This window comes from Glycine max, chromosome 7 (assembly GCF_000004515.6).
Source record: "Glycine max cultivar Williams 82 chromosome 7, Glycine_max_v4.0, whole genome shotgun sequence".
NCBI lineage: Eukaryota > Viridiplantae > Streptophyta > Magnoliopsida > Fabales > Fabaceae > Glycine > Glycine max.
The window spans coordinates 35,707,432-35,720,262 of NC_038243.2; the positions used below are offsets into that span (position 1 = coordinate 35,707,432).

Consider the following 12,831-nt stretch of genomic DNA (forward strand, 5'->3'; position numbering starts at 1 on the left):
TAAATATTTTTCTCTTATAAAAAATAAAAACAAAAATCAAATATAAATCAAGAATCATAAATATATTTTAACCAAAATTATAAAATAAAAATCTAAAGTTCAAGCATGTGAGGCTGCATTAATCGAGGATACCTCATAGAAGGAATTAATCCTTTTATTTACAAATTTCACCTTCAGTAAACTAGGATTGTCCCTACTTTTTTTTTTTTACTGATTTTGAAAAAATAAATAAATAAATTAGATCACACCAATAAATACATAAATGCAAGAATATTTACTTCCATAATTTCTATCATATTTTATTTCTCTTAAATTTAATCCCGTGAAAATGGTAAATTTTTTTGTCAATAATTAATTCAACAATGTTATAAATTTTAATGATATTAAATTGGATTAATATCATATATAACAACAAATCAACTCATGCCTTTTAGTGAAGTAAAAAAATTACTCTGGATCCATATGCCTTACAAATATCCATAATAAGTAAAAAGAGAGAGAGAGAGTGAATGCATGATAAAACCCTTTTGTGTTTTTTTATTACAATTTTTTTTTGTCAATAAAGGGATTGAGAGATCAAATGGTAAAGTTGTTGTCTAGTATGTGTGATTTAAAATTTATTGTTCAGATTCCAAATCAGAAATTTTCATTTCATTTAATTTAATTGGGATTACAAAACGTTGTGCGTAAATAAATGAATTTAGTTTTCATAAACAAAAAATTCTTGACACTGTAAATTAATTAAAAGTGAAAAATTACACTAAATATACAAAATTTAGTATATGTGAATTTCTCTTGAATCTTGGTGACAGTGTAATGCTAAATTCAATGCAAATAACATGAGTGTGGAGCAAAAACAACGATAAGGAAATTTGACAGATTATAAAAGTGAAGAAAGACAAGAGAAAAGGGAGGATCCATGGCCACAAGGGAAGGTACCCTGCAAATCGCAAAGAAGAAAGTCCCTCTCATTCCTCTTCTGTCTATTCTCTGCTTCATTTCCATTTTCTTCCTTCTCTCCCAGTTCAAATCTACCTCCACCTCCCACCACTCCCTTCCCACGTTCCAAATCGAGAAACACGAATACCACCGCGGTTCCTGCGACTACTCCGACGGAACATGGATCCACGACCCCTCGAGGACTCCGAGGTACGACAATACCTGCAAGGAGATCTTCAAGGGCTGGAACTGCCTCTCCGCCCACAAATCCAACGCCCCACATCTCTCCACGTGGCGCTGGCAGCCCCGCCTCTGCGATCTCCCCCAGTTCGACCCCGCTGAGTTCCTCCGCACTCACACCCACACCAACATTGGTACTCTCACTCTCTCTTTCTGGGTTTTTGATTCCGCAAAGAAAGTTGCGTTATTTTTGGGATTGTTAATGATGGGTGTTCAGCAGTGCAGGGTTTGTCGGGGACTCGCTCAACAGGAACATGTTTGTGTCTCTCTTCTGCTCTCTCAAGAGTGTCTCCGATGGACAGATCAAGAAGTGGCGACCTGCTGGCGCTGACCGTGGATTCACCTTTCTCGCTTACAATCTCACCATCGCTTATCACCGTACCAATCTTCTCGCTCGTTTTGGTAGGTAAGCTTGCGCTTTTGTCATTCCTGTGCTGTTTGTTATTGGCGCAATTTTTCTTCTGGGTTTTGTTTCAAATGACCTGCTGTTACTATTTGAGTCCATGGATTCCAGAGTTTTTATGGGATGTAGAAACGTATAAGTATGTGATGTTGGACTTTCATTGTTTACTATCTTATGTGCTATAATAAGTTTATAACTAGAACATTGGCGTGTTTGAGTAAACAACTTAACTAAACGCTTATTGAATGTATGTGCCGAGGTTTTAAATTGCAGTTGTGTTTTCATTGCGATCCTTGATAATGTTGCAAATTGCGGACAAATGCAGCCGATGTGGCTGCAATTGTGGTCACATTGCAGCACAGGGACCCCAAAAATCGGCTGAAATTGCCGTTACGGACTGTTTTTTAAAACCTTGAGCGCTTATTTATAATAAAGTATAAGTTGTTTCTACAATTGAAGAATAAATAGGGTTAAATTGTTTTTATATAAGTTGTAAGTTGTTTTCAAGTTATCTTGAAGAGCTTATTGAAATAAAGCTACAAATAGCTTATGAAAATGCCATATGCTATTTTCATAATGTTTTCAAACACTTATACAATAGCTTATAAGATACGATCAGATAAGTTGTAAATAAGCCGCTGATAAAAAAAAAAAAAGTTGTAAATAAGCTCTTCCAAATGCACCTTACATGGTACAGGTTGTTGCACATTGTTAATTATTATTGTTGTTCTTCTGTTTGATGCAGCTGGTCAGCTACTGATAAACGTGGTGCCTTGGAAACTCTTGGATTCAGAGAAGGATATAGAGTTGATGTTGATGTTCCAGACACCACATGGGCACAAGCTCTAAGTTTCCACAATATTCTAATTTTTAACACAGGGCACTGGTAATACTAAAATGTTTCTATATTCTGTTTCTGTCAATTGTCCATGTATTCTATCTGCTTTCCCATTTCTTTATTGATGTTGGATATTACAGATATTTGAATAATGAGTGGCACCTAAGTGTCTTTTTGTCGTAGTATTTTGTCTTGTTTCATTGGAATGTCTTCTTGTGTGTGCATTTACTTGAGTTTTCAATTTCCTGAATGGGCTGCCAGGCTTAAGTTGTATTTGTGTCAATTTTACTATATGGTTTCATCAGTGCCCATGACTTCTATGTTTTGTTTTAACCAATGCATGTAATGCGGTAATGCCTTTCATGTATCTGCTTGATTGTTATTTTCGTTTGTTTGGGTTGAGCTGATTCTGCAGGAGTTGCTGGTAATTTGACAATTCAAGAATACCTTTTTAGTTTTATGGTCTGGTTTAACCATGCAGATAATCTCTTTTACTGCTTGCTCCTCATTTTCGTTTGTATAAGTTGATTTTGTTGCTGTTCTTTGGAAAACTTTGAGAAAGTGTATGAGAGGATTTTAATTTAGTTTATCTAGTTTGTATAAACAGGTGGTGGGCCCCTTCAAAATTTGACCCTGTGAAATCCCCTATGCTTTTCTTCAACAAGGGTCAGCCAGTAATCCCTCCATTACGTCCAGATCAAGGCCTGGATATGGTTTTGAAGCACATGGTAATGTCTTTGCTTTCTATCCTCTAAAATGGTAGTGGTAGGAAATAGGAACTTGCGTAATCTATGGCTCTAAGCTAACCTGATAGAGTATGAAACAATTACCATGTACATGGTATCTTGTTAATTGACTCTAGTTTTTTTGCTTATGCTGAATTTTGTACATTTAGTTCCGTAATGCTTGTTCCCAGCAATGTTTGGAAAAAAATGCATATGTGAAGGGTATAAGTTTGTATCAGATAAGATGCTTATGGTGTTTAGGATTGAGTTGTCAGCAACTGTTTGGTGGGAAAGGTCCTCTTGTCATTGTTGAAAGGACAAGATGCTTATTGGGTTCTTGGTGATTTAGAATATCAACTATTGTTACCACTTACCATAGATTCTCTGTTGTGAATCATGACATACATGCTATGATATAGAATGTCAATTTATTAGTTTCCATATAATCTTATTACAATTTTCTTCAGCACCAAAATATTGTGTTGATACTCGACTAAAGTATAACCTTCACCTTAAGTTCATAAAACATCTATAAATGGAATTTTTACTGTAAAGACGTTTCTCTAGGTCTCCGATATGATACAGGCAACGCCTTGATTGAAAGGGAAAACACATCTATAAAACCACTTTATATGATTCAGATTGAGTTAGCACTGAGAATATAGAATGGTTTCCCTTTCAATTGTCTTTTTAGTATTTGGGAACTATCCCAACCATTAACATTAAGATGAAGAAGTACTGCAACACAATTGAACATCCAAGTCAAGCAATATTTTTCATTAGAAAGATGCATTTGGGAATTATGCCTAGCAACTATATAGAATGTGCTTTCCCTTTTCACAAGGACATTGAACGTCTAAATGTGTGTTTGAATTAACTTCTTTTGAGGTCAAAAAGGTTTTTTTTCTTTCTCTTTCTGCATCATTAGTTTTTGAAAAACAGAAATTCCCCTGAAACAATGTTCCTTAACATGTATCAGCAATTATTTCTCCCCCAAACTGATCACAGTTAAGATACTTTTTAAAAGATTGATTTACTCTATTACTCTGATCCCTTGTACTTTTGCAAATGCATTTATGAAATTACATCTAGTTTATATAAGTATGTGACTGATCTGCATATTTTAATGAGTGATTTGATCACAGATCCCATATATGGAGGAAAAAGCACGACTAGGTGCTCTCAAATTTTTCCGTACTCAGTCACCCAGGCATTTTGAAGGGGGAGACTGGGATCAGGGTGGTTCCTGTCAAAGGGATCGGCCTTTGTCGATAGAGCAGGTGAGTCAGTTTAGTTAATTTTTTCTTCTTTTAGCATTGTTTTGACTAGAACTGTGATCCAATGAGTGACATGTGATTCCTCTTGAAAGCGTTATTGTTCCATGCTAAATTATTAGAAAGGTGACCTTGGAAGTTTTGTTGCTCTTTCAGGTAGAGGAACTTTTCTCTGAGAAGAATAATGGGACAAATGTGGAGACTCGACTGGTGAATAAACACCTCTATAAGGCTCTTAAGGGGTCTAGTTTCATTATTTTGGACATCACTCACTTGAGCGAGTTCAGGGCTGATGCGCACCCAGCTTCAGCTGGAGGGAAAAAACACGATGATTGCATGCACTGGTGTTTACCTGGAATTACAGATACCTGGAATGACTTGTTCATAGAGCTACTGAAAAGTAAGTATCAAGGGTAGAAGCTGATTAAGTAGTTATTTATATTTGTTAGAAAAGAGAGGGGAAAAAAGAAAAAAAGAGATAAATGCATTGTCCATAACTTTTGTCTTGTACTTCATCTTTGGTTTGTTGGGACGTGATTGATTTCATGAGTATATTCTATTATTTTCTTTTTGATGGTCAATGAGATGAATCCACTGCTGTCTCTGCCGCGCTAGAATTGATAGGTGCTACTTGAATGCATGCATGCAAACATGTTACGGTTGAGAATTTTAGACTTTGGATGGGCACTTCAAATATCAATAGACAATTGCTTTTATGAAAAAACTAGTCACGAACCGTGCATACGCACCGGTTGTTCCGCTTCCCTCCACTGTTCTTTTTTTTTTTTTTTTGTTAGTATTGAAATTATACAAATTAAAAAGTAGATAATGTAAAAAAAGTATAAAAATTGTAAAAAAATATAAAAAAACATTTGTGTTTTTTTTTTTTGCCAAAATACATTTTGGTGAATAAAAGGAGTTTGATCATCTTCATTAATAAAAAAAAGGACATTTCCAATTCTAATATGATTCACATAACACATGATTATTACGCTTACACGATACATCCTATCCTGTGTATATCTACTGATGTTTTATCCTTTTTTCTTGTTTTTAAATTCCCACTTTGGGCATGTTTAATTGATGTGTTGACAATTTAGGGTAATGGAGCCATAAAATTGGATGGACAATTTTATAATTTAAAAAATGAATGAAATTGACTTATAAACTTTGTTAATTTCATCCTCTACAATTATAATTAAATAAATGAATAACATGTGCACAAATTATATTATTATTTAATAACAAAATTATTATATATGATAGATTTATTATAATTATTTTATAAGTTATACTGAAATTTTTTTACGATTGATTAATGATACAAAATAAATTTTTTGAATTAACTTTAATGTAATATTATTTATACTTGTAAAATTGATGTAGCTATTAGTATGTTTATTTTCTGGGTTCGGATAAGCATGTTTGATTGAGTTGTTTGGGAAATTTGATCCAATTATGCAAGAGCATGTTAAGCGTATAAAAATGGTGACCTTCATAATCATTATTTAAGTAAGACTATGCAGAATGAACTTGTAGAATTGTTAGCTTCTCAAATAAAAAATATTATACTAAAAAAAGTTAAAGATGCAAAATATTTTTTCTATCATTTTTGATTGTACTCCAGATATAAGTCGAGCAAATGACTCTTATTTTGAGGTGTGTTGATACTTTCAGTGTCTCGTCAAAATAGAAGAATATTTTTTAGAGTTTTTACAAATCAATGACATAACAGAAAAATGTCTTTTTGAGGAACTTAATCGGATATTAAAAAAACATGACCTTGATATTAATGATATAAGGGGGTAAGGGTATGTTAATGGTCTAATATGAAATGTAAAAATCAAGGAGTACAAAAGAGCGGTTGTCATAATTTGAATTTAGTTCTAGGTGATACGACCAATTCATGTACAAGAGTTTTTTTTTTTTTTTGAGTTTTGCAGCACATTTATTCTTTGTTTGTTTCTTCGATCGATGAAAAGTCTTACAAAAAAATGTATCTAAGTTTTCAGTTGAATCACTATCTCAAAATAGATGAGAATGTAGAATTGAAAGTGTCAAAGACATAAAGTTTCAAGCACCAAACATAAGAGACACACTTGTTCAATTATCGAAAACTAGTGAAGATCTTAAGATAAAGAGTGAAGCCATATGTTTAACAACTTATGAGATGAAAAATTTTGAATTTTTATTGGGAATGAATATTTGATATGATATACTTTTTGTTGTGAATTCTGTAAGTAAGATCATGAATCTAAAATATATATATATATATATATATATATATATATATATATATATATATATATGTATATAGATCACAAAGTTTAATAAATGGCATTATGTCAAGGTGAAGCAACCCCAGAACGACGCAAAACTTAGCCATGGAAAGTTAGAAAGTATGTTGAAGAAACCATTAAGTGCGCTTTCTAGATTCTCTCCTAGTTTAACTTTGCCATTGCTTAAATATAAAATGATAAAGAAATTATACAAAATAAAGTGACATTCAAATAATAATTTATTTAGGAAAAAAAAAAACAATCATCTATCATTTAACAAGCATTGCTCATTGCTCAATCTACTAGGACTGTCCATGACTTTTTGTCCTCAACGCATCCTGTTTGAATTCCAACAAGTGTTGCGCGTAATTTTGCTGATAATGCTTCTGGTCCTGTTTTGTAGTCCACTCTGCATTGCCAATAATTCAATTTAATTTAGCACTTACACTATCATTTGGTGAAGATATTTTTTTGAGACACAAGAAAGATTACTTTGAACTAAAGGGGACATAAAATATTGAACAAAGAGAAATAGATTAATTGAAGTGTAACTTTTACCTTGTTTCCTTGTAGGTTACAGATGCAACAGAGTTGACAACCATTGCAGTTCCTGTGCAGAACATTTCATCAGCACCTAGCATTTCCTCCACTGATACAGCACGTTCCATTACCTGAACATAATTCAAGTAACCGTTTCCTTAGTAAGTACTAGGTATACAACAAGGTTGAAAAATCAATATAGATCAATATTTTTTCTGATAAAACAAGAGAAAATAGCTAAGGTAGATTCTGATAGACACGGCAATTTAATTTGCCCATCTTTTCCTTTATTTATCGTTTCCTGTAATTGTTGTATTCATTGACCGTTGACTTGTAACATTGTGACAGTGCTTATAGTTTGGAAAACCAAATTTGTAGAAAATAAAACCATCCAGATTAGTCAACTTAGATGCAAAAAATTGAAGGAAAATTAAATACCTGATAACCCAAGTCAATGGCAATCTCAATGATGGATTTTCGCGTGATTCCAGGCAGGATGGTTCCATCTATTTCAGGAGTGAAGATAGAGTTGTCCTTCACAGGATTAAATTAAACAACTTTGGTTCAAGACAATAAAATTTCCACATGGTTTTTGACATATTAATTTACAATTAGCAATACCGTAAGATTGTTGGTGTACCTTCACAACAAATACATTGCATGCTGTGGCCTCTTCTATATATTTTCCAGTTGCTGAGTCCAAGAACAACACATCGGAGAATCCATTGGCCTTTGCTTCAGTCATTGCAGTATAAACCTATAGGGATAATTTACTCAATCAAGAGTCAAATTAATTTGGGGTAGTAGCTTCTAATATGATCTATGATTTGACTTCGCAGTGTTGTATCGCGAACAACAAGGTATATAAAGCATGAAGGAAGCACTTACACTAAACAGTAACTATCAAATAAAGTTAACATAATGATGAAATTCAGGACCAAAGCTTCTAACACACGAATTATCCTTTAATCTGATTTCTTTTAACTTTCAGTTTAAGTACTGTAAATTTCACAGCCATGGAAAACAAGTATTGAAGCTGGAGAGAACTGATTTATTGGTGATATATTGGCATTGTATACTTACAGGGGCATAATTGGTGACACTTTTGATACCCCCGGTTCCACCACTGCCAGATATTGCTCGATAGAGTTTATCCTCCACTTTGAAATTTAGTGCACCCTGCCATAAAAATGAAAATAATCTTGAATATGAATTTTAGCATGTAGTAAACCGAAGGTTTTGCTAGTATCATTATCCTGTTTAGATACATTTTGTATTAAACACTTATAGGAGAAGAAAATAATAAGGTATAAAAAATTAAGTTTATCCTATAAATTAAAATTATGTACTTCAACTTTTATAGAAACTCTCACACTTCAACTTTTATAGAAACTCTCACATTTAGTTTCTTTAAAAGCTTTTCTAACTTATGCTTAAGACAGTTTTAATTGATACGAGAAGTTCAATTCATTTTATCTTCTAACTTCTCAAAATGCTTATTGAAAAGTTTATCCGATCAGGACCTATAACCAAGTTGAAATCCATAGCTGACCTTGTGGTAGCTGCCAACAGGAGAACAATAAATAAGAAACGTATACTCAGGAGCTGGTCCCACACCTAACGATGCTCCTGTTCCCATCAGCAATGGCCTAACATATAGTGACCCTTTTCCTGAAGGAGGAACCTGTTTCAAATTTGAAGGTTATTCTGTTTTTCAAGTTCTTGGAGGGAAAATTAAGATCATAGAGATGAATAAATAGGAGGCAATGAATACCCAACGTTTGTTTGCAAGAACTATCTGCTTTACAGCATTAACAAATTGGTCATTAGATGGAGATGGCATGCACAATCTATCTGCACCTCTCTTCATGCGTTGAGCATTCTCATCCGGTCGAAATAAAAGTATACGCCCATCTTCAGTCCTGTATGCCTTTAGCCCCTCAAAGAGTCCCTGAAGAAGATAACAAGTTTATATTTGCAAGGATTTAGCTAGAATATTTTAATTTTGCTAACTAGCTCAAACCAACTTTTGTGTGAGTCCACCAATAAAAATATGTTTTCTTTTTTGGTTTTTATAAAACAAAAAAGGCCAATTTATTAGAAAAAATGTCACATATGTTAACAAAAAAATCTAATATATAATTTTCTGTAAAATATTTTTCTTAAAATTTGCTTTAAACCTACTTGTCGTTGGGTCGGTCTGAGTGTGTGATGTACATACAAAAGCTTATTATTGATGAAAGAATTATGAATTGCTAATTAAGTACTAGTTTGTGGTTTGAAGAACCTGTCCATAATTTAAGATTCCAGCAGAAGGGCTTATCTCTATGTTTCCATAGGGAACAATGGATCCCTGTGAGAACTTATCTCCTTTTGCACATTTCATGACATACATGTAATCTGTTGGAACTAGATAAAATCCAAGCTCATAGTTATCCCAGTTTATGTCAGCATAGTTCTCCCCGGCAGCACTGATTTTCAGACAAAAAAGGTTCAAAATCACATAAAACTAAGCTCATAGAATTAAAGTTGTCATATTGTACCTTTCAGAACCATCTTTGAAGTTCCCTAGATTGGAAGGGGGAGACATAGCTGTGAAGTCGGGTGTTTAATTTTTTCTGCATTGAGAAGTGGTGGCAGTGAGGTGCATCTCTAAATGCTTGACACAAATATTTATAAATGGAGTAATCATATATAAAACACACGTATATTATAATTATATATACCTTATACTGTAGTATGGCTACTTTAGAGAAGAAAGTGAAACGGAAGTGAGGAGACTAAAGAAAGAGAAAGGAAAAAAAAAAGGGATAGAGAATGAGATAAATATTGTAAAAATATATACTATATGTATTTTCCTAATAATGTAAAATAGCATAATGTAGTAATAGTATCAATAGTTTTTATTTTCAATATTTGTACAAATTAAGTTTTAAATAAATTAAATAATACTCTTTCCGTTATATTATAATTGTCGTGTAAAAAAAATAGCTATCTCTAAATAATTGTCATTTTAATTTTTTAATGTAAAATTAATTATTTTTTTTACTTATATCGTTTATATATTAGTGATGAATTATAAAATTTAAAAATGAATTGGTGATGATGTATTTATAAAATTATTATTATTATTATTATTATTATTATTTGTTTGTGTAAAATAATTTAATATGACTATTATTTTGGAATGATGGAGTATCATTTATGCAATTATAACATTGTATAAAAAACTATCTAGTTCTTTGGAGTTATGTTAGCCTCGACTCTAACTAGTGATTATTTTCACTTGACAAATAGCTGATTATTTCCACTGGACAATTTAAAGTAAAAATACTAAATGATGTTCTGAAACCTACAAATCATACAATGGAAATAAATCGAGACTTTAAATAAATTTACTTAATTTGAAGATTAATCCCATAAACACGCTTATAGAATTTGTTAAAATTTCAAATGAATAATCATCGACCAATAAACTTTAAGCAGTTTAAATAATTTTTATTAAAAAAAGAAAATACTTGTTGAATTTTTATATTTATAAAGTAATAAATACTTTTCCATAAAAAAATTATTTTATTATGTTAGATCAACCTAATAAAAAATATATAAGAAAAATATTTTTGAATAGGTAGCAAACTATTTAATTTTAAAAATAGTTATATTTTCATTTCAATCAATTGTTGTAAAAATGTAATTTTATTTTTAGTAATTTACAAGTAATAGTAAAAGCAATAATATCTTATTTTCATTGTTTTTATATAAATATTTAAATTAAGAAATTAGTAATTTTATAATTATTTACACGAATAAAATAAATTCTGAAAATACTCTTGATTAGACATCCATATTGTTCTACAGATAATCAGTATTTAAGAACGGTAAGATATCAAAGGTTTAATTAGATTCTTAATATAACGTTTATACCAACAATAATTTACAAAATCGTCTAATCATAAAAATCCATTATTAATTAATAAAATAAAAAAAATTAAATACACACATATCCATGAAGCCATAAAATCTCATTTTTAAAGTCTTAACAGAAAATAAATAAATAAAACATCTTCTGAGATAAATATCAAAACCTGAACTGTGAGATCGACGTAACAGTCTAAAACTGTAAAGCAGGAGAAGGAGAAGATAAAATAAAACAAAAACATGCGAGTTAAAGTTGAGTGCAGAAAGAATGAGACTTATATAATTTGTTTTCTCTCTTCAACTAAACGTAACATTAAAAATATAGATACGAAAAAAGAAAAAGAATAAAAAAAAGATAAAAGCAAAATAGAATATAAAGAAAGTCAAAAAATAAAATTATTTAGTTGAAATAAAAGAAAATGAAAGAAAGAAGAAATGTTTAAATCAAAGAGAGTTGGTAGGTAAAAAAAAAATTGTGAATCAACAAAATTCTTATTTTATCCTTGTTTAAAAATCATTTGTCCATCTTAAAAAAAATATTTGTCCAGTTTATTTTTAATGTATGATATGTTTTTTATTTTATAAAAAAGAACATATGCAATCAATTATACAGCCAAGCTGAACCCATGTTTTTTTTTTTCTTGGGGCAGCAAGAAACGCTTAAAGTAGCAGAGAAATTTTTGTATAGCAACAAGAACACCAAAAAAAGATATGTTTTTGCAAAGGGACAAAAAACTCTCAGAGCATGAGTCTCACAAGAGCCAACAAGGAGTGTTTTTGTCAAAAGCAATATTGGCCCATTTTTTGCTACTATAGATTTTCACTTCTTTCTCACCATTTATAAAGAAACTGAGATGCATGAGCGACCTAATTGTTCAACCAAACACTCTTAGTGGCTTTCTTTGCATTTCCACACATTTTACTTTCTTTAATAAATTATCTCAACCAAACATAGAAAAGATAAATAAAAGATATTTGATTGAAAAAAATAAACAAGAAATAAATAAACAGACAGATAAGAAAAATAAATGAGAAATAGAATATAAAAAATAGCAATGAGTTTCACTCTATTTTCACTCTACTTTATCAAATAATTAAACAATTATCACTATTTCCATCCTTTGGCACCTCTGAAATCCTCTACCGTCCCAATACATATATTATTTACTCAAGGTTCTGTTCTGAATGATGGACAAAAGCAGAATCTTTTTTCATTCTAATTTTTTTGTGCGTTTAAAAGTTTAGGGTGGGGAAACTGGTAAAGTATAGGATGCATGTGCGTAGACAAGGCTACAGTATGAGAGATTTTAACGAGGCCTTACATCATAAATTGCAAACAGAAAAAATCAAATCAAATCAAATAGAAATAATCGACTCTAAACATTTCAGTAATTAATCTCAATTGGATTGCCAAATCATCATCGGTGGATGTTCACAGTGAACATTCATATTATAAAGTGAAAAATTAAAACGAAGAAGAAACGGGAATGGAAACATTGTTACCTTAGACTTGTGCGAAAGCCGCAACGAAACTTTATAGATTACAGGTACCTTGGTGTTGAGTGACAGAGAGAAGATGAATAAAAAATTTAGATGGAAAAGAAACAGATGAACGACAATGGCTTCACAATCACAAACATATGGAATTCGGTGATCTGATGGAATCATGGAAAAC

The 12,831-nt window shown here is 31.5% G+C and overlaps 2 protein-coding genes across 2 annotated transcripts; one reads left to right on the forward strand and one right to left on the reverse strand.

Moving 5' to 3' along the window:
- Positions 1-804: 804 nt before the first annotated feature.
- Positions 805-5,000, forward strand: LOC100802467 (protein trichome birefringence-like 13). The gene is made up of 6 exons (XM_003529231.5): positions 805-1,313; positions 1,405-1,585; positions 2,328-2,468; positions 3,028-3,148; positions 4,291-4,425; positions 4,576-5,000. The coding sequence occupies exons 1-6, from the start codon at positions 920-922 to the stop codon at positions 4,834-4,836; spliced, it is 1,233 nt and encodes a 410-aa protein (XP_003529279.1). The 5' UTR covers positions 805-919; the 3' UTR covers positions 4,837-5,000.
- Positions 5,001-6,861: 1,861 nt separating this feature from the next.
- Positions 6,862-12,831, reverse strand: LOC100778177 (putative branched-chain-amino-acid aminotransferase 7). The gene is made up of 10 exons (XM_003528361.5): positions 12,660-12,831; positions 9,782-9,856; positions 9,526-9,709; positions 9,013-9,189; positions 8,791-8,922; positions 8,322-8,417; positions 7,879-7,995; positions 7,677-7,772; positions 7,257-7,369; positions 6,862-7,107 (listed from the first exon to the last, which is right to left on the reverse strand). The coding sequence occupies exons 2-10, from the start codon at positions 9,826-9,828 to the stop codon at positions 6,993-6,995; spliced, it is 1,077 nt and encodes a 358-aa protein (XP_003528409.1). The 5' UTR covers positions 9,829-9,856; positions 12,660-12,831; the 3' UTR covers positions 6,862-6,992.

Coding starts and splice junctions, on each gene's coding strand:
- LOC100802467 (XM_003529231.5), top strand. CDS start 920: ATGGCCACAAGGGAAGGTACCCTGCAAATCGCAAAGAAGAAAGTCCCT. Junction 3,149..4,290: donor ATATGGTTTTGAAGCACATG/GTAATGTCTTTG, acceptor ATTTGATCACAG/ATCCCATATATGGAGGAAAA. Junction 4,426..4,575: donor GGCCTTTGTCGATAGAGCAG/GTGAGTCAGTTT, acceptor TTGCTCTTTCAG/GTAGAGGAACTTTTCTCTGA.
- LOC100778177 (XM_003528361.5), bottom strand. CDS start 9,828: ATGTCTCCCCCTTCCAATCTAGGGAACTTCAAAGATGGTTCTGAAAG. Junction 9,190..9,525: donor GAATCTTAAATTATGGACAG/GTTCTTCAAACC, acceptor TATCTTCTTCAG/GGACTCTTTGAGGGGCTAAA. Junction 7,773..7,878: donor GCAATGTATTTGTTGTGAAG/GTACACCAACAA, acceptor AATCCTGTGAAG/GACAACTCTATCTTCACTCC.